Here is a 21,674-nt window from a genome sequence, read left to right on the forward strand (position 1 = left end):
CTCAAGACAGCCAAGCACCTCAAGTAACCCAAGCACCTAAAGTCAGCCAAGCACCTAAAGTCATCCAAGCACCTCAAGTAACCCAAGCATCTCAAGTAAGCCAAGCACCTCAAGACAGCCAAGCACCTCAAGTAACCCAAGCACCTCAAGTAACTCAAGCACCACAAGTAAGCCAAGCACCTCAAGTAACCCAAGCACCTCAAGTAACCCAAGCACCTCAAGTAACCCAAGCACCTCAAGTAACCCAAGCACCTCAAGTAACCCAAGCACCTCAAGTAACCCAAGCACCTCAAGTAACCCAAGCACCTCAAGTAACCCAAGCATCTCAAGAAAGTCAAGCACCTCAAGAAAGCCAAGCACCTCAAGTAACCCAAGCAACACAAGTAACCCGAGCACCTCAAGACAACCAAGCACTTCAAGTAACCCAAGCACCTCAAGTAACCCAAGCACCTAAAGTCAGCCAAGCACCTAAAGTCATCCAAGTACCTCAAGTAACCCAAGCATCTCAAGTAAGCCAAGCACCTCAAAACAGCCAAGCACCTCAAGTAACCCAAGCACCTCAAGTAACTCAAGCACCACAAGTAAGCCAAGCACCTCAAGTAACCCAAGCACCTCAAGTAACCCAAGCACCCCAAGTAACCCAAGCATCTCAAGAAAGTCAAGCACCTCAAGAAAGCCAAGCACCTCAAGTAAACAAAGTATCTCGAGTAAGCAAAGAATCTCGAGTAAGCAGAGTATCTCAAGTACATTATAAACACCACATTTGGGTACATTATAATTACCATATATGAAGTACCTACCCGAGTATGTCAATGAAGTGCGCACCCCCATACAAGATGACTTCATCGCTTAGTGGTGCGATGGTCGACAAGACACAGAGATGTCACGCCACTTCTAATAGTTTAGAACACTGGTTAATAAATGCCATGTGCTTTTCTGGCAGCAATCCAATTGTTTGGCAGTCTCGGGTCAAGGCTATGGAGCAATTTCACTCGCGCATGATTGGGTTTGGGTCAATTCACACCGCGAGCGGATGTTGCAACTTGTTGGAGGGTTTCACTTCGAAATCGCATGAAATCTCGTACATTCCTATACATGCGGCCGTGCTTTCCTAACTCAGTTTCTAAGCTCGCAGCAGTGCCCAAAGCAATGAATTTGAATGACAATTGATCAATTAAATAAACCGTTTTAAGTGTTTTCTATCGCCATAGAACCAACAATGCCATTGGCCCAGAAGTGTGAAATGTATCGTGCCTATTGTTTTCCACCAATCAGCGATTATTTATATGAGATCGTTATCCGCCCAGCGCGTGCTCTGATTGGTCGAATGTGTCCTTCTTGTCACATTGACTTGTTTTGATCGCGCAGACACGTGCTGTATTTTCGTTGAACGCGATCCGTGTTTGACGTACGCATACGCATGTTCACTTGCCTATTGTTATGAACAGAATTTTGGCGCGTACAGAGCTTGACTGGTACCAGTGATATAAAACCACAGGACAGAGTAAGAGGAAGTTTGTGATCGCGTTCGCGAAGGCCGATTTCTTGGTCCCGGAAAGTGGAAATTCGTATGGAAGACTGTAGATTTGGGAGAAATGTTTTAAAGTGGGAAATAACTGCAGTCTTTCTTACACGTGGTCTTGTCTCCATAAGGAATGGAGATTTCACGAGAGAACGACGAGAAATTTGAACAGAGCGCGAGCTCACGGACTATTTGTACTTGTGGGAAAGGACAACGTTTTGCGAACTTGCTGTGCTTATCTTTTGTGTTTAATATTGTATTTGTTGTACTCTTTGTGGTGGTATTTATACAACTGGCCAACGTACAATCGAGATTAGAGAAAGTTGAATCGCCTTTGAGCGAGGAACCTAGTGAACTTACTGCTCGTCCTTTGCGAGGGAATTCTAGTCTTACGCCGTTTCCTGTTCTAACAACAAACGCTACCTCTCGTCCAAACCTAATCAAGGTACGTGTGATTTCTCATTGCTAATTTGATCGTAATATCTTTGGAGACCGAAGGCAAATGAGCAGTGGATGTTATCGGAAATTTTGTGCGTAGGTTTTTGCGTCTCGGCGATTGGTGTGTGGTTACATCTCGCACTACACTTTTCATGTTTGACGTGTAATCCGAGAGACGCTTACTTGAGGAATAATTTTTTTTCGTTCCATACAGAGTATTCCTTCTTTCCACGTTTCGAGGAGAAGTACTTCTCAACTGGATCCCACAAAACCGTCCACGGCCGGATCAACAGCAAAAAAGACACACAAAGTGGACAGAGGGACTCGAGAATATGTCAAAAAACAAATCAAACGTGAGCTGACTGGCCGCGGACGATCGTCAATCTGTTCAATCTGTTCTGGTAAGAGAGTTTCTTCGTGATCTTATGATCGCTAGCGATCGTGGTAGAAATATAAAATGCATACTTCGTAAAATCGAGTTCCGTATTTGAGACAGATCTGGTTTAGGAAGCGTAAAAACCACGCTTTTATTTTTAGTTTCTAGGTTATCGCTTCGGAATGAATGAATGGCTCAGGACCAAGATTCCGCGAAATGCGTAGTTGTAGCTTTTCATTCATTCCTTTGCATACATCATAATACGAGAGTATTTCGACAGGGTTATTAATAATTGTACACGCCGCTTCGAAAGTGAAAGAGTATCAAAAGTGAGCTTTGGAAAGTGATATTCACTAAATTTTGCTTTTGCTGTTTGAATCAAGCGAGTGTTTATAAAAAGTTCGATCTTTGAGTTGGGTTTCGAAGACTCGATCAAATGTATGTTGCGCACAAAAAAGATTCGATTCCATAGTGGCCAGTCTTTTATTTACTTATTAAAATCGCTTCATTGGCGAACTACTGGAGTAGAACCGAATGTCATAGAATTATGTATTGTGCTATGCCTCGGTTGAGTGTACATTGTGAATATTGGCTGCGAAACGCCAGGTTTTTTTGAAGGTCTTCCATTCATCGCTTGGCTGGCTCGTGATAATGCATGGATGTGTGATACAGCGTTATCGCACGTGAACGAGATCAGGGAAACCTGTAGATTTCGTTTACAGATTACTACATGCATTGTGTTTCGATCAAAACAAAATTTTCACCTTTCTCGCCTGATCAGAAGTTAATTTTGTCACATTATTAAGTGTACCGCAGATCGGCTTTTCCAGCACTCACGAGTCGGGAGTAATTAGTTGATTCGCTTCCAAGCACGGAAATTTTATAATGGATTGCCTTCATTAGGTTGCCATAGGGTCTTGTCGCTTCCTTTTACAAACTTCGAGGCCATAGGAAACCAATTTAATTGACAACTATTGAAATTACGCGTATACATGATTTCCTGCAAGAAGGACTTAGTATATTGTTTCATGCTTGTGGTCAGTTCGAATTTTACCTCAAAATTGGTTAATATCACCTTTTATTTACCAGGTTGAATTCTATATTCCTAATCCTGTTTTGTTATTTGTGTGCACACCCTTTCTCCACCTACTTTCCTCTCCATTGTGTCTTTTGCCAGTTCTCTCTTCTGACAGGTGTTACGTTATTAGCATACATTTTCAATAATTTCATTATCTCCAAATCACTCCATTAAGATTCATTCAAGATAATCACTCTAATTGCAAACTGAAAAACAAAATACATGCACTTTGTAAATTAGGGCAGTTATTTTGTGTGGAGTGTTCATAATAGGAATTTTCAAATGCATACACGTGTGTGCGTTTGAGTGAAAGTGGGAAAATTGTTTGTAACTTATTCGGCCGTGTTTTAGAATCAGTTGTTTATATTGAAGATTGTTGTATATGTGTATCTCTATGCATGTGTGTCTGCCCTGACAAAGTTACAAATTAAAAGGATAGTTTTGTATAGTCACATTATTTAGACATGATGGAAAACTTGTGATTTCTTCAAGTTGTTAAAATGATTTTGTCAAATGATTTGACCTTTTCTCCGACATGCTTTGTTTTTGTCGACCCAATGTTGTTTTCTAGAGTTACAATACATTTGCGATCTAATATACCAGACGGAGATTGATTAAATAAAACAGAGCATATTATCAGGAAAGGTATTAAAAAGCAGCCATGTCTTGCGCCATGCTTGAGATGCGCTGATAAGGAAAATATTTGACTATACCACATTGACTTTTTTGTAGCCCAAATACATGTAGTCCAACAGTTGTATATTTAAGTTCATTGAATTTTAATGTTCTGCGTAGAACTGTTTTTCTGAGTTCCTAGTGCATATTATTTGTTCAAATAAAGGCTGGACTAGAAGTTAAAAATGCAAGATAATGACAAGTGTAAAAACATGATTTTTACAAATTCCTTGTCACTTTCCCCTGAGGAAGGCTGAAGTTTTATCCGAGAGGTTGGGACTTATTAAGAAATTTTTAGCTCACATTTTTAAACCAGAGTAATGTTTTTATTTTAAATTATGTATCAACCACCTGGTTACAGGACCATTTTAAAAACCATCTTTGCAAAGTACGATTAGGATACTTCACAGCAAGCGCGTACGTTTAACAGACTTAATTAGCTCCAATTTGCATAGCATGCATATATGCTTTTTAGAAATTCCTTGGGTTTTTTTCCCTGATGAAGGATGAAGTTTTAGCCGAAATGTTGGGACTTAATACAGAATTTTTAGAACGTTTTCAAAATTTTTAAACTAGAGTAACATTTTTATTTTCAATCAAGATAATACCCTTTTCTTTTTAGTAATATTTTGGATGAAATCAATTTGTTGTATGGAGATAAAATTGAAACCAAATCAGTTACCGGTAATATGAAGGATCGTCAATTCCGCATACCAAATAATTTATCATCACAAATGAATTTGAAGTAAAAATGTTAATTTGCATTTGAATTATCCCTTGCTGTGTTAGTTGCCATTTTATTTTCCCTATTAATATTGTTCGGATAAGTTGTTGTTTATACAAATCTTGTTTTTTGTTAAAGTTTATAGTTTTCCTAGTACAACCAAAAAAATGTTGTCTTTATTTTTGAGGTTTGTTTCTCGTCGCTTCAGCTAAAATGCCCTCAAGGAAAAGATAGACTGAACAAAGGTGCAATTATGTATTAGCAGTTTCAAGATTATATCTACCGCAAGAATTATCTACCAATGTTAAGATACCTAGAACCTTGAAGCTTTCGAAATGGTATTTCCTGACTTTATTATTAGGTGTTGTATAAGCCCTCCCTTAGATGTGATATCAGTTTTTCCTTTTACGATGTCAAAATATGCGTTTATCAAAAAACTTTCATTCATCCTCTTAGAAGTGGTTGCTACAACAAAGTAAAATAAATACTGTGTAAGAATCAAGAACAGACAGAAATTAGGAATTCAATGTGTTTTAACACCGGAATGAACCAAAAATGACAAGGCAGTGATGTTGTATGATCTTGGGAACACTGAAAACCAGGTAGGACGAAGGTTAAAATAAGCTTTCCATTGAGCTGCGATAAAAAATCAATCATGGTTATTTAATTAACGACAAAAAGCTAAACAAAGGCGAAATTATTCACAAAATCTAACAGAATGATGATTAAATTAAGCTTTACATACACTTATAACAAACAGAGAAGAATGGGCCTTACAAATAATTAGCATAGAATGAGACATTGCACTAAGCGTTGTAAAAAGAACAGGTTGAAAGTGTCAGTTTAAGTTCTCTACACATCTTTTATACAGAGCCTACAGACGTAATAATAGCACAGTACAAACAACTTCTGCCCTGCGGACACCTTACTATTACAGACTCTCCATTATAATAATTACGGACAGGAGTTGAAGTACCCCTTAAAATAATATAAGTCCTGCAACCCTTCCCAGGGGAGGGGGGTACTCAGGACTTCAAGTGACGGGGATTCAGTGGATTCATCAAGAATCCACTGAGGACACTGAGCCATTGCTAAAGCGAACATTTAATTTGTATTCATGCATAAAGGGTGTTTGCGGATAGGTGATTTGACTGTATAGTCGGGAATTGCTATCAGTGGATGAACTTTATTCAGACAAGGAAGGAGCTAGGTCAGAGTCTCATTTTAGCCCTTTTTGAGGAAGAATTTGAAGGCAGAATTAATTCCACCTCGCATTTCTCTTTGACTTAGCAAAGCAGACATTTCAAATTGATCCCAGTCTCACTTCAGCCCTTTACTAAGTTTGGTTATTGTCCTGGTCATCTTTTCTTACGTTGCCAAACATCTGTCCTAAACGGTCACCTCACATGCGACTATAGTGGACACCTCCAAGGTAGTTATGTTTCTTTATAGCAGACACCTCTCCAAGAAACACCTCTTTAATATGACTCTCTCTCTCTCTCTCTCTCTCTCTCTCTCTCTAAAGTGGTCATTCTCATAAAGTGGTCACCTCTACAAGGGGGGTGCGAAGGCAGAAATCTCTCCAAGGAAGACACTCCTTGGAGTCCTTTCCTTAGGCACTTCTTGGTAGAGGCCTCTCGATCTCAAGCACATGGACATATATGTCTATGGTGGACACCCCTCTAAGACAGAGTCTAAGGCATTCCCAAGTGTAGAAACTTTACAGATGGATCACTCTAAGTCCTTTCACTGCCATGAACAAAATGTCAGTTCTTTTTCAAATAATTTTTCTCATAACTTGACTGCTATGACAGTATGGAGAAATAAGACTTTGACCACTTGTAGGATAGAGTTTATGTAGTAGAGTTCTATTTGATAAGCAGACTAGCCTCAGCTCATCACTTAGTCATGCACAGCTTTAATCCTTCAAATGAGTTTTCTTGCAGATAATTGAAATTTCTGTAAGAAATATTCCTAGATTCTTATGTTTTCAAATCACCAGCATTGCCCAAGACCTTGGTCTTGTTCAAATAAAGAGTAGACGCGACGAAAAAGCAATAAACACAACAATCGTATATACTGTTAAGCTTCTTCTCTGATTTCACTTTGTTTATGTTGTTTTCATTCGCATGCATCAAGTTACTAGATCAAGTGTCAAGCCACAGAAATAAGCTCTGATCTTCTTCTGTAAACATTGAAATCAGTTAAGCTGCTAAAGTTGGGCAGTATTAAAAACAAAATGCATTTAAAGGAATGCTCAGTGAGATTAAACCATGGCGGTACCTTATACCATGCATGATTATAAACGCAATGCAATATGTATTTCTTTTGTAATGTCTTTGATTGAAGCCCATGAAAGTACAGGTCCTCACAAAAAGTGATATATTACACTGTAAACATGACAACACTGTAGTTTGCCTTTGTATTAAAAATGTTCCATTTCAAGAACCGTGCCACTAAGAAATTTAGTTAATCAAACATTTCTGCCTTGGACTCATGCCAATATAATCTATTTTTAATTTACTTGGAGTTTGATTTGAGAAAAGCTGTTCATGTGGAGTTACCTTTGATCAAACAGGGACAAGTTTCTTTTTTTTTCTGATTCAATCTTCATTCAAGTCTCTGTTGAGCACAGCATACTGATATTTTTTCCCCTAAAGGATTAAAAATGTTGCCAGCATTAAACATCTGAACCATTGGCTTGGCCTGACATGAGGCTAATTTAGTAAATTAATTGAGTCACGTCCATAGTCACATCCAAGAGCAAATAATTAATTAGATTGAAGAAATGTTGTTTACCTGTTGACATGCTACACCCTTGATGACTTGTCTAGTTAATTTTTAAGTCCCTTCTTGAAAACTTTACCTTTCATTTGATTTTTAATACAATGAGAGTTTCTTTGCTGAATTGAAGGTTCAAATTTACTCGTAATAAATGAAATTATTTTGGGTGTCTGTAATGACATGCAAATAGTTTGCAATGAAGTATGCTTTGTAAAATAATAATAAAATAATTTTTCAAAGTTAAGTTGGCAAATATTGCTTTCTTGTCTGTTTTCTTAATCTTGTTAAAGATCCCTGATCAAGTGTCAGTGTCCAGGCTTAAAAGCTAAAATATAGCTCTAATTAGTACAAAATTAATTAAAATTTCATCACCATAACAAGTATATCCTAATTGCCTTGATCAGCTATACAGTAAATAATAAATTGGAATTTTAATTCATTGTTAAATGAATATTTCTTGGCTACGATAGATGGTGTTAATTTCAGTGGATGAAAGATGTTCATTTCTGTTCTAAAAATATGGCAAGTATAAGGTCAACAGATCAGGATTGTTGACATTTTCTTTCATCGGTTCAAATTATGTCTAAATAACATCAAGGTTCATAAACAGTCCTACACCATTGCTTTTTCCCAATAATTATTTAATATATATTACAAAGGAGCATTAAAAATAGCTTGATGAGGCTGCAAACATTTTAATACATGTTAGGTTATAGCAAAACATGAGCAGGTGAAATCAGTGGCTACCTAAATAATTCCCAAAAAAAATTTCTGGCTCAGGAAGTGTCAAATTACATGACGTAGTGATTGTATGTGAAGGACATGTCGCCTTGAATTTTTTTCAGACTAAAAAAAGATCAATTGCTTAATACATTGCTTGCACTCTGAGAAGATAACTTCATTGATTTTGTGTGTAATTACAATAAGTAAATATTGATAAGTAAATATTGGAATAAGGCAAAGTAAGTTTGGGAATTATTTGTGCTATGATTATATAAGAATTAAAAGCTATATGTTCAGTTTAAAGCAGCATATTGGATTGCTTCTTAAACAATCCTGTCATTGAAGCAATTATTTTCTTGTTGTATGTTTTCATTTCAGTTTTGGTATTATGTGCAATTAGAAGGATAAGTAAAAATGTAATTTACTGTCTGTGGGATGACATATCTTTCTGGACAAAACTGTTTTGATCCACTTTAGTTAATGACAACATCTTAGATTTTTTAAGGGATTTTAAGATAGAAGGGCTAAAAGCAATAAGCCCAACTTAGGATATCTTGCGTGGTAGATGTTTGCCACTTGAAGACTTTTGGACAATGTGCATTTTTTACATGCTCTATACCTCCTATTATAAGCCTTGGGCTTATATTTGTTTTAGAAGGATTATCAGCCGCTGTTTGGGAAAGTGAGCCTGCGCTGCTCCCCATTGAAAGAGTGGCGGAAATTGAGCCTGATATCATTTTATTTGAAATATTTCCTTTGCTCTTCCTGATCATTGTTCTTTTTATTTATTTTAATACTTTTTTGGAAGGCTTATTATTGAAGGGAAATTTTGTTCTTGAAAAGGATTGGCCATACGTAATAATTATTTGGATAGGAGTTTGCATTAAAAAACATTGCACTGAGATACAAATTATGTATCAGACTGCCTTGAAAAATTCGTCAAACAAATGAAAGGTAGAACAACTTTCTGGTGGTTAAATGATAAATAAAAAATCTTCCTTTAAATATAGGCTGGGGGGTCTTATTTTTGGAAGGATTTTTGTCTAAGATGCGTGAGGACTTTTTGGACGTTAAAATTACGCACCTGTAAGCTGGCTTTCTATGTCAGAAATATCTAAGTTTGTTTTTCTTTCAAAGTATTTTCAAAAGAAAGAAATTTAATTAATCTAATTAGGATGAAACAAATCTGTCTGGTATTATAATCACATGGGAAATGGACTTTTGCAGGGATAGCATAAAACACGGAAATTTTACATTATTAAAAATGCATAAAAATGTGAAAATAATATATCTAAACAAGATCAAGACTTAGGAATTTTAAAATAGTGTTTCCCTGTTTTGTAAATGTGATTTTGTTATTTTTGCAAGCTTGCCGCTTTTTGTCTGAATATATTGTAAACTGTTTTCAGGTGTTGCATTTCTGTCATTTTTGCTATTCTTCTAAATTCCTTTTTTGCCACCAAAAAAAAAAAAAAAATTACTATATTTAGAGAGAAAGCCACATCAGCGCTAGCTGGTTTTCATCCGGGTCCTCTGTCCAGGTCGAATTGGAATTTGGAAATGTTGGTTTTTCAGGAGGGAGGAAAACCGGAGAACCCGGAGAAAAACCCTCAGAGCAAGGCGAGAACCAACAACAAACTCAACCCACATATGGGACCGGGCCGGAATCGAACCCGGGCCACATTGGTGGGAGGCGAGCGCTCTCACCACTGCGCCATCCCTGCTCACCAACGTGTTTCTATCAATAATATTCTCAGTCAAACCAGAAAATCTGCGCAAGTTTGCAGGGCTGTGATACAGTGTTAAAATATTGATTGAGGAACTTGCAAATTTGTAGTTTTAATGCATTTAATGGAGTTCTGGGTTTCACCAAGTTCCCTGTCTCATTTTTCACAAAGATTATGGCTTTTGATGTTTCATGTACCTTATTATAGGAAATTAACGCGTTATGAAATTAACGCGAATTTCAAACATTCGAGTTAATTTAAGTTGCGTTAATTTTTGTTAACGTTAATTTCCGCACCGTTAATTAAGTGGAGCGTTAATTTCTATGACGTTAATTTCCATTATTTTGGCCCCAATTTCTCATTACAGTCCAGACGTTCTTAATTCCAAGGAAAAAGCATTATTTTATCTGCCACTATCATTCATACTGCGAAGAACGCTCAAAGTGGAAAAAGTACCATGAACATTGTTTTCGTTTAAAATTATACGCTTACAAGTGTTGAAATAAACTTGTTCCTGTTGTGTATGTCGCGTTAATTTCCTTTATTTTGAAATGTTACCCCCTCTATTGCTTTAATTTCCTTTATTAAGAAGTACTTTTTCCTTCAATTCGCGTTAATTTCAAATACCTTAATTAACACAAGCGTTCATTTCCTATAATAAGGTAATTGTTGTACCAAAGAGGGAGAGAGTAGTTACCCTGTGGACAACAGACAGCATATAAAACAGGGTTGCCATAGGTCAGTAAATGGTCAGGAAAAAATAAAATTCTTCAAGGTCAGGGAAAAGTCAGAGAAATTAATTTTGGGTCAGAGAAATTTGACATTTTGAAGAAAAGTCAGGGAAAATTGGAATATAACACCGGTGATTTCATACAATTGATGGCTGGAAGAAACATTAATTTTCAGGTCAATGTGATCTTGGCAATGTTTTTTTTTTCTTGAAATTGGAGGCTGGAGGCTGCTATTATTTCTGACATTTTTTTATATATTTGAAAGGAAAATTTATTTTTTATCAGGGAAAAGTCAGGAAAACATCAGGGAATGTTGAACACTGATGACTGTGGCAGCTATGTAAAAACATTCAGTTTAACTGTCAACACATGACATATCTGCACTTTAGGTAAAGTGCCACTTAGGCCAAACTTGCTCATAGTGCCAAAGCCTAGCACCATGCCACCCAGGAGTATGGCTACTCCTTTGCATGGGTACATCTGCACTTTGGAAGAGTGAAAAGCTAACTGGAACCTTTTTCTTCTTTTCTAGGTTTGAAGGGGGAACGAGGTAAGTCAGCTGCTCGATCTTATTGTCTCTTCCACAAACATTAGTTTTCAACAATGATAAATTTCAATCTTCTATCGTCTTGTAAAATAATTTTAAGTTAGAGAGTCATAAAATTAAGGACCAAATCATGTCATAAAGTATGTCTTGATATCAGACAGAAATTGCTATGTACAGTAGAACCCTGATTTCTCAAACCTCCAAGGGAAACGGAAATTGGTTCAAGAAATGGGAGAATTCAAAAAATTGGTTGTAAAACAGCAGTGTTCTACTGAGGCCCCGTCCACACTGACCCGGGTAAATTTGAAAATGGAGAAATTTGAAAACGCCGCGTAAAATGTTTTCCGTCCACATTAACCCGGATACATTTGAAAACGATACGCTTCATCAGTGAGTAAAAGTAAAAGTAAAAGTAAAGTCTTTATTTAACGAGGGTAGCACTAAAATAGCAAAAAAATACTAACAAACCAGTGGCCCTCTAAAGTTATTTACAATAAAATATAAAAATACACTATTTTACGCTCCAAGTCCAAACGCTCATTGTTGAGCGTTTTTGAAAAGCCCCGTTTTTGGTGACCGAAAACGCCGTTTCAGTGTGGACGGTTGGCCTAACCGGAGAAAAAAAGATGCGTTTTCAAATTTACCCGGGTCAGTGTGGACGGGGCCTGAGAGAAGGAAAACGGCTTTGGTTCAAGTTATTGGGAGGTTCAAGAAATTGATGGTTCAAGAAATTGAGATTGTACTGTATTTAAAAAATGTAGTATGGTGAAAGAGAAAGAAAGTCTTGGATCACAGTGCTCAAAGGCTGGCTGCTGTTCTACTGATCAATCAGAAAAAAAAAGATTAGCAACTTGGAAGATGACGTACTTACTCAGGTTTTTCGTAGCAGGCATTCACCAGACGACTAGTTGTCCAAGGGGAACTACTGTGTTATAATTTGAACAACAAGAGATTTTTTTCTGTTGTGTTGTGGGTTAAAGTAGGTTGTGGCATACATTCTGTAGATGAACACCTGTAGTGGATGATTACCACAAGAGTAAGACAGTCGGCCCAGTTATTAAGAGTGATATTGCTCTGGATCAGTGGAAATGGCCGTGAACTCAGTTACCCAATCAAGGTCAAGGTCCATGTTACTCATGACCTTTTTACTGTACTGTAACCACAATTTGTTGTTGTTTTTAGGGAGAAAAGGACCCCCTGGGGATGTAGGGCCCCCAGGACCTCAAGGACCCCAAGGGAACCATGGTAAGTGTCGGTTATATCACAGATTCACCCTTGAGCTGGTAACAGTACATGCCCATTGTTATATTTTGTTACCTCTATAAAAGAGATGGTACTTCCCACATTTCATACATTTTGAGTGCAAAATGCAAACTTCTCCTCTTACTTTCATTGCATGTTGCAGAGGCAAGCGTCCTGCAAACTGAGCAGGCTTCAAAATCTCATGAGACCAAAAGATACCATTGACAAAAGTTAGATATAGCATGTTTATGTTAAGTACAGTGACGCTCTCAATAATAATAAATTAACATAATTATTTATCTATAACTATGGCACAAAAAGCTCAGGTTGTCTTGTCCGCTGTTGGTGCTTTGAGCTAGAGGGACCAAGCCAGGCCACTTCCATACAGCAGCATTTTGTTTACACCACTGATCAGTAGTGATTTTCAGTCCCCCCTCCCCTCCCCCTCACTGAGATCTTTTGTATGCAGACATTTCCATAGGTGGACACTTGTGGTCCCAGCCCATTAAAGCAGACACTTTTTCTATTGTGTGCAGTCACAGGAAGTTCGACTACAATTCCTAATTTGATTTCGTTCTGACTTTTAGTAACCCACTAAAATTTTGAATTTGCCAATTCTAGGAATGCAGGGATTACCAGGTATCGCAGGACCTCAAGGTAAAGTGACATGGGAGTGAAAGGGTTAATGTGAATTTTGGAGTCCTGAAAAATCAATCTGGGTCCTGGAAAAGTACTGGAAAATTGTTTGTGACAGAGGGTACGAACCCTGTTAACACTTCTCCGGGAATTTTTAAATTTTCTTTCAGGGCCCTGAAAAATTCTTGTTAGTTCTCTTTTTTCACCTACCCCTGGAAAATTCTGGAATTTTATACATGTAGTTATATTTAAAAGAAAAATGCCATTGGAACCTTTTCCGCAAAAGGTTGATTAGTCATTTGCTTGAAAACATATTTTTTTAAAAAATGTTTACACCATGAAACATCCAAGTTCTGAGTTTTTGGAATTTTATTTGAACCATGGAGAACTCGTGGGATTCCATAATCTCTGCGTGGTACCAACCCTGTCAAAGCCTTTAAGACTTACATGTACTCCATGTTGTTACTTACAATGCTATGTTGTTATACTTACAATGCTATGTTTACATTCCCCCTCAGGAAGTCCTGGTGCCAAGGGCGAACCAGGAGTTAAAGGCGAAATCGGCCAGGGCGTTCAAGGAGATACAGGTACGGAACTGTGTAACCTAAATAAATCCAGGTTGACTAGAGTAATAGAAAAGTAGAAAACAAGCCATGGCCTGTTTGTGTTGGAAATTTTGTGGGCTACTACTGGTATTTAAAACAAAGACTCCCTGTGCTTGTTTTTTGAGAGATTAATGAGGTGTCACCAAATGTTCTTTTAGAAAACCAAAACTTTTAGTTAACATATATACTTTGCATGGCCCCAAATTAACACTTTCCATGCAAAATCATTTTCAAAAGTATTCAGATGACGGCTGGATGTAAAGTGAAGTAAAGGATGGTTGTGGTTCTTGGATCTGATAAACAGTGTGATTAGTGATTAACTAGAGCGGTTTTCACTTGAGTGTCAAAAGTAAATTTTGTTTTTTTTTGTTTTTTATTTTTTTTTTTTTTTTTTGGTTAAAAATTTCCCCCCCTTTTTTTCCCCCAAAAAAAAAAAAAAAAAAAAATATTTGTCCCCCTCCCACTTTTTCCCCCCTCCCCTTTTTTTTTTTTTTTTTTTTTTTTTTTTTTTTTTTTTTTTTTTTTTTTTTTTTTTTTTTTTTTCCCACTATAAAAAAACTATGAGCCTGACATAAAACAACAGAGGAAAAACAGTTGTTTTTGCACATTTCCTCAAGCCCTAGTAGCCTTTTCATGCAGTGAATGTGTATTGTACCTAACAATGATAATTTTTATCCTGTTTTGTGTAACTTGCTGCCTTTCTTCACAGGTCTCCCAGGTCCACCAGGGAAAAGAGGACCACCGGGTAAAAAAGGCGACCCAGGAGTCCCAGGAGAAAGGGGAGCACGAGGACCTCCGGGTGAAAAGGGCGAAACAGGCTCACTAGAAGTAAGTAACATCCTTGATGCCAGTTCTTTGTATCAGTTTAGTTCACTAAGGTCCTTGTATCCTCGTCCCCTACCTCACCTTGGCTGATCCTCTCGACTTTTCTCCCTTTCCCATTTCCGCTCCCTTTTTTCCCTCCCTCTTTACCCTTTTTCCTTCCCTTCCTCTTCCTTTCTTGGCCCTTCTTCCTTTCTTCCTTGCTTCCTTCCTCACTCCCTCCCTCCCTCCCCAAACTTACTTTGATGTGATGTGTAAAATAGTGGCGTGTTCTACAACACAAGAAGACAAAGACAAACATCTGCTAAACACACCTCCTGTAGGCAGACACCTGCAATAAACAGACATGTAGCCATGGACCCAGTCACATACAAACCCTTTTTTTAACTTCTCATAACCAGACACTTTTCAGGTCCCAAAGGTGGCTGCTTTCCCGAGGTATGACTGTGTTTTAATAACAAATGGCTCCAGACATGTAACAAACCATCTGGTGACCACATTCAGTAATGCATGTACTTGTAGTTGATCTGCATGGGAATGATTTTGTTTTATGGAGAATACAGCTGAATCCTGATAACTCAAACCCTCAGTTACTTGAACCCCTCGCTAACTCGAACCTTTTCCGATTCCCCTCCAGGTCGTTTTCTTACTAATTTACCCTTGATTACTCGAACTCCTGATATCCCCAACAGTTTCCGATTCCCCTCGAAGGTTGGAGTTATCGGGGTTCAACTGTACATCCATGTTCATTGCTTTGTGATTGATTCTTATTTGGAATGTGGTTTTTCCACAGTCATCGCAGAGGCCATCTGCACACCTTACTGGTCATACCAGGAACACTCAGAATTCCCCAAGATCAGGTACATAATAGATTTTTCTTCAGTCATTTTTATTCCATGCATCAGAACTATCATATTCACCAGCAGAAAGGCTTAATTGAAATGAATTGTACTCTGCCAGCCATAACTTAAAGCCTTCACACGGACACTAAAGCATTCTGAAAACAGGAAGATATTTGTCTCATGTTAACAGGCTGACTTAGGCTACATTTACTCACTGGACACGGTTATCAACCGAGACGGTTTAATGACCTCGAAAGCGCATCGAAAACGACACGGTTTCGAAAGCTGTTTGCACTGAGCCTATTTAAGCGATTTTCCGAGTGTTTTCGAATAGTTGATTTTCTAAGCTGAGCAAGCTGCTCTTAGTCGCTCGTTTCACGTTGAGGTGTTTACCCTTCGCAAGCCAGACAGTATCGTGCCAAATTACATGGCCATTTTCAAATCGATGCGGCTTCGCCGTTTTTGACCGTTCTACACACACAAGAGAACCGATCGTTTTGAGCAAACGCGCCACGTCTGACAGCAGTTAGTTCAAAACGACCCGGTTACCGTAGTGGTTTCGATCGGTGCCGTGTAAGTTCGAAAGGCGTAACCGCATCGCTTTCGATGCGGAAACAGGAATGAAACCGTGTCCGTGTAAACAGGCTGCCTTAGTAGCAAATGGGCTAAAACTTTTCACCAACTATCACTTACAAAATTACAGTAACAATGCCATTGTTATACACAATGCTAAAGAAATAGGACACACATGCACAATCATGTTAACATAACCTGATGTGAACATCATTGAGTTGTTGAGAACTCAAATAAAATTAAACCACATGGGGGGTTACACAAGGATGTTTACATTTAATCACACTTATTTGATTCTGGATCGAGAATTGTAATTATAAAGCAACCAACTTCTATTTCTTTTATAAAAATGAACTTGAGGTCATCTTGACCATCATATCATGTCCTACTGCACAATTGCAGAGTTGTAACAGGGCTAAAAATTAACCCCAGTGCTTGGTTGTCTGCAAAGCTGCACTCTTAGAATAATTGCAGGGTGCCCAAAGGCTCTTATGCAAGAAATTGTTGATGTCCAGCTCTTAAAAGCTTCCATGATAGCAAAGTTATACAAGTCTCCAAAAGACAAAAGTATGTCACCTGTGGCACCCAGGGCTCTGCTAGAGCACAGCTCTGGCCTATCTGGCCAGTTTCTATGAATTCTGAGTGGCCCAAAACAAGATATAGAAGCCCTAAATTTCCTCAAGTTTGACACAAATTACAGTTACTGTATTTATTTAAATAAACATCCCAAAACTGTTGTCAAAGCGATAGCACATGCATCTTTAAAAAACAGGCCACAAAGTACTCTGGAGACCTGTGGCAATAACAAAATTAAGATTTGTATAAATACTTCAATACACCTGTGAAAACTGTTTATATCTGCTCAGAATTTTCTTCAAAACTTTAAATTCTTCAAAGTTGACGAAATTAGAGATGAGGAAAATAAAATAAAGGTAGTCCAATTATTGCAATACATTGAAACAACTCCTTTGTATTGTAGTCGCATTTCGGGTGTTCAAACCTTAATATAAGTTGCCCTTGTCTGTTTTCAATTCCCAGCGGTGATGAGGTAACTGCCAATTTTTAGCCCTGCATCAAACTCCTAACTATCCAATCGTATCCTGCATTCTAGAAACAACTTACCGTATTTATTCGGCTATAGCCGAGACCAACTTTTGGTTAGAACCAGTTAGACGACAAAAAATAACCCAAACACTCGCTAAGCCGGACCAATTTCCCAACCAAAAACAATCCACACGCTCAAATTTTCGATAATCACATACTATGTAGAAAACAATCATGATAAAAGATGAATTTACTGTTTTTGTTTGTTGATGATCCAATGAATTTTCATCCGAAATTCAACTCTGACAGGACGGCGAAAGGCATAAGCCGAACCCCCAGTTTCGAGTGACCAGCACAGTAAGAGGAAAGCGGCAAGCCGAATAAATACGGTACATTAAAACGTCAATAACATACCAGTCTCAAATCTCTGTATCACCATGCACTAACTCTTCGGAGCAGTGGGCCTCTACCAAAGTGTTTTACACTTTGGTTTCTGTCTCTTTTTGACAGGCTTCTTAACTGGCTGGAATGCCTCACTGCTCCGAGGGGGGATGTCATACCGACATGGACAACTCACTGTCCCTGCACGAGGAGTGTATTTTGTTTACAGTCAGATTTATTACACAGCACCCTCTAATAAGAGCTTCATTTATTATGTTTGTGTAAACAGCATAGTAAAAGTTATGAGTGTCCAGTCAGCAAGTAGAAGCTCTTTAAATACAATGTCACAGAGTTTCCTTGTGTTGTTGAATGCATCAGATGTTATTACTGTTAAGCTCGGAGACAACAACAGCAGAGCTTTTCTTGTAGAGAATGCAAGTTTTTTTGGAGCCTTTTTGGTTTAAATAATCTATTGGATGAAAAAAACAGTTCATCATAAGAGAGGTAAATTCTGATATGCCTATCTATAAATTAAACAGAACAAATGTCGGAAAAAAAAAATCAGATGCCCCGAGCGGGATTCGAACCCACGACACCCCGATCTCATGGAAGGTGAGCACTCTAACCACTGAGCTACCGAGGCAACCACAGCGGAGTGGGTCGAATATTTGCTACAAAGGAAACATCGATTACCAGACATTTGCCCCCAGGCCTCTCGGACTGGGAATTACTTTTTTTTTTTCGACATTTGTTCTGTTTAATATATAGTTAGGCATATCAGAGTTTACCTCTCTGATGATGAACTGTGTTCGAAATATGCCGTATTACGTACGAAAAAAACAGTGTTTTTAAATTATAGTTTATTAAGCAACTACTAAGTAGTATAAAGATAATGTAATTTATAGTTGATGTATGTGCCAGGTTATAGGCACAATAAAACATAATTTATATAATTTATGTCAGTTTGGTAAACAGTTCACAGGATGCAGTTTGTTGTTGCCCAAATTGGCAGGTTGATTTCCTTTGCTTATTATAATCATTCTGTACCTTTTCTTATTAAAAAAAGACCTTTGCTTTGTTTATAACGCAAGGAAAATCACATGTGTAGCTGGTTATGCCAAAGACTAGTTATTACCTTAGAATTTATAAAACTTGTTTGTTCCAGGAATTCTCAGGCACTGGGAAGACAACCTGGGATTTGCGCACTCAATAGGTGGCATGCAATATGAGAATGGGGAACTCATCATCCCGCGTGCTGGACGATACTATGTCTACAGCCAATTGTACTTTCAAGTTGAAGATGACAGAGCTCATTTGATTCACTTTGTACATCTAAATAGAACTGGCGATCAGCAAGTCATTATGAGAAGCGTGACATCAAGATGTCGCGCCAAGAAATCAAAGACATACCTCTATAGTAGCTATCAAGGTGCTGTTTTTGAGCTACGCAATAATGACCACATCCTAGTCGGCGTGTCAGAAGATAACACCCAGTCGATATCAACGGGTGAGTCAGCGAGCTACTTTGGGGCCTTCATGGTAAATTAGTTTTAAAAATAGTTATAATTATTATTAATTACTTGTAGCAATCAATAAATTATGCACCGTTCACATTCACCATGGAGTAAACTGTCCAAGGTTGAGAGATGTTGAGCTAATAGCTTGAGAAAATAGATGTCTTTCTTTGTGTGCTCAATTATTCTCCAACACAAAGGATATCTGAGATTAGTTAGTTCTCTTCGCCCCATGAGTCGCATAAGGCTGTGATATCTGAGATTAGATCCAGAAAATTGCACACCAGTGATCAATGTAGCTCCATGGAGAATCATGTGAAGGTTCTGATTGGTTGTACAAGGCAGGCTTTTAACCAGATGGACATCCGGGTGTCCTATGGACACCTGCTTGTTAGAGAAAATTAATACGAATTGCTCTATTGAGAGTTATTTTTTAGCAAGTTTGGAAATCGTCAAGTAAATTTGCACTCAAAACTACAGAAATACACCTTACATGCGTAAAGTTTGTCCTCAGACCCTCCTAGGAAAGTGGAGTCAGGACTTAGAACTTTTTGGATTCCATTTTGAAAATCCGGGCAAAAAACCTGTTGCGGTTTTGAATTTTCAGACAAGAAACAACCAATGAGATATGCTTCACAGATCTCTGGATGTTGACATCAGTGTGGAATTCTCCAGGTCAAATCTGGAACATCTCTTGGGTAGAGGAAGAATATGTAACCATTCAATTGATGTCTATTTTCTCAGGTTTCATTGATCTGCACACCCACTAGCACCCTGCACTAATATACTAACCAAAAAGCACATTACCAACCATTTTGGGTTGTAAGTAAACCATAATATATCCAAACTGGAAGTAATACCTGGGGTAAACTGGTAAACAGTTGTTATGTACATTTTAAACATGGTCCGCTGCATCAGTAATGTTTCAACAGCTTAGTCAAAGCTGCAGAAGTTTTAGGGCCTAAATATTAATGGGTTCTGGAACCAATTTGTTTGTTGTTTTTTTCTTTTGTTTTTGTTTTACTGTGTATTTGGATGTTTGTTTGTTTTTTGTTACTTGTGGCTCCCATGAAGAAATTTGCACTGTAGTTACTCCTGAGGCCTAATGTTTGCTTTAAATGCTTCTGGTCCTTCCGTGCTAAGGCCATTTTGGCAGCCGCATGTCATTAATTTAGCCTTGATCCATATATAAGTAGTTGTCACCATTCACAGTTGAAGTTGCAGTAAAAAGATGTAGTGCCATGTTGGTACTGTAAGTAGCAGGATCACAACCTTCAAGGTACTACCAGGCTTAGTTTTTTTTTTTGTTTTTTGGTGTTTTTTTTTTTTTTTTGTTCTTGGGCCCGCGCGGGGGGGGGGGGGGGGGGGGATATATTTAAATCTCCCCTCCCCCCCGTCTTTATTAGTTAGTAGCAAAACAGTGTTTGCACAGAAAAAAGGCCAAAATGTATCTGCCATTAGAAGTACAAAGGGCATTGCGGAACAAGCCGTAACATTATGAAACCGTCAGTTTGTGATCAGAAGCTGTGATTTTCAGTCACTATGGAATCAAGTAAGTAGATTGCTGCAGTGTTTATTTTTAAACTTGTTGCTTAAACTCAAAATTTAATTTGCTTTGGAGGAGTACAGACGAAAAGGTTGGAACTTTACTTGATGCAGTGTTGATCAGTATTAATTATGCCACTTTTGTGACACCGTTGTTGCCTCTATCAAGGGGCAGATGTGTTGATTATCAAGTAATCTTAATTTTATTAACCCTAATTAACAGGCTAACATTCACCGCACACAGTAGTCATTGATCATAAAGCTTAGCTTGCTTGTAAAACAGGCTAAATATAACATAATATTTAAATTTAATGGTAGTTTCAACAACTTGGAATTATGCAGCACACAGTGAACTACTCTGGAGCTAGCTGGAATTTAGATGGTTTAGATTTTTGAGGTACCGTTGTCAACAATTATTCCTGTTTTTTCATATAACCAGTCTTAAAGGATCAGATGTAAAGGTGAGAATTACTAAATGTATTCAAACATTTTCTACAGACAAAAATACAGTAGAACATCTCTCCATACCACCTTATTAATATAATGGCATCAGGCTAAAAAAAAAAAAAAAACATTTTTTCTCCGTTGCTTGGGAGACAGGAGGACTGTCAGTCTCGCAGGGTAACAACATAGAAGACTGCCGATCCATCAACAGTCCCTTCTAATCTCCTAATGAATAATACTGTGCAGTTCCAAAATCTAGCTGTGTTGGGCGTGTCAGGAGTTCTTAGTTGGAAATAATGTACGTATTGGTAATTTGTCTGACGACAGCGACTATGTTGTTCCAGTTTTAGCCTATTTAAGCTGGTTTGAGATTTGAAAGTTGCAAATTGAACACTAAAGTGCTGCTGAAGTCCAAGTGTGTTGCCTAAGCAGGTCATTAAATTGTACTTCATTGCTTATACATGTAACTGGTAATTGTTCTGTACTTACGTGTTCCTTGATGGTTAAGTTTACAAAAACAAGTACCTAGTTCCAAGTGGTATATCAAGCTGCTGTTAGTTTCGTAGTCATTCAAAGATCAAATCAATACCAGAAAAAATAAACATCTTTCTTTAACCACTTCAAATGGGTCACCTGCATTGAGAGGGCATTTGTTTTGCTTTTTGGGCGTGGCTTTGCCCTCCAGCATGAACAGAAGGTTC

At 37.9% G+C, this 21,674-nt stretch overlaps 1 protein-coding gene across 2 annotated transcripts; it reads left to right on the forward strand.

Moving 5' to 3' along the window:
• The first annotated feature begins 827 nt into the window (after positions 1–827).
• Positions 828–20,269, forward strand: LOC144662587 (uncharacterized). Of its 2 annotated transcripts, none has more exons than XM_078523428.1 (9): positions 828–1,967; positions 2,175–2,361; positions 11,311–11,328; positions 12,508–12,570; positions 13,189–13,224; positions 13,722–13,790; positions 14,518–14,636; positions 15,424–15,490; positions 17,600–17,949. In XM_078523428.1, exons 1-9 carry the CDS (start codon positions 1,656–1,658, stop codon positions 17,932–17,934), a joined length of 1,206 nt encoding a protein of 401 aa, XP_078379554.1. In that variant the 5' UTR covers positions 828–1,655; the 3' UTR covers positions 17,935–17,949. The 2 variants fall into 2 exon arrangements, with proteins under 2 accessions (XP_078379554.1, XP_078379552.1); XM_078523426.1 differs by lacking the exon at positions 17,600–17,949 and adding an exon at positions 18,636–20,269 and having other exon boundaries at positions 832–1,967.
• The last annotated feature ends 1,405 nt before the right edge of the window (positions 20,270–21,674 follow it).

This window comes from Oculina patagonica, chromosome 8 (assembly GCF_052425735.1).
Source record: "Oculina patagonica isolate OP01 chromosome 8, crgOcupat, whole genome shotgun sequence".
NCBI classification, from domain to species: domain Eukaryota; kingdom Metazoa; phylum Cnidaria; class Anthozoa; order Scleractinia; family Oculinidae; genus Oculina; species Oculina patagonica.

Excerpts from the sequence above, each read along its gene's own strand:
- LOC144662587 (XM_078523426.1), top strand. The coding sequence starts at position 1,656 with ATGGAGATTTCACGAGAGAACGACGAGAAATTTGAACAGAGCGCGAGC. Across the intron at positions 14,637-15,423 it reads GCGAAACAGGCTCACTAGAA|TCATCGCAGAGGCCATCTGC; the intron begins GTAAGTAACATC and ends GTTTTTCCACAG. Across the intron at positions 15,491-18,635 it reads TCAGAATTCCCCAAGATCAG|GAATTCTCAGGCACTGGGAA; the intron begins GTACATAATAGA and ends TGTTTGTTCCAG.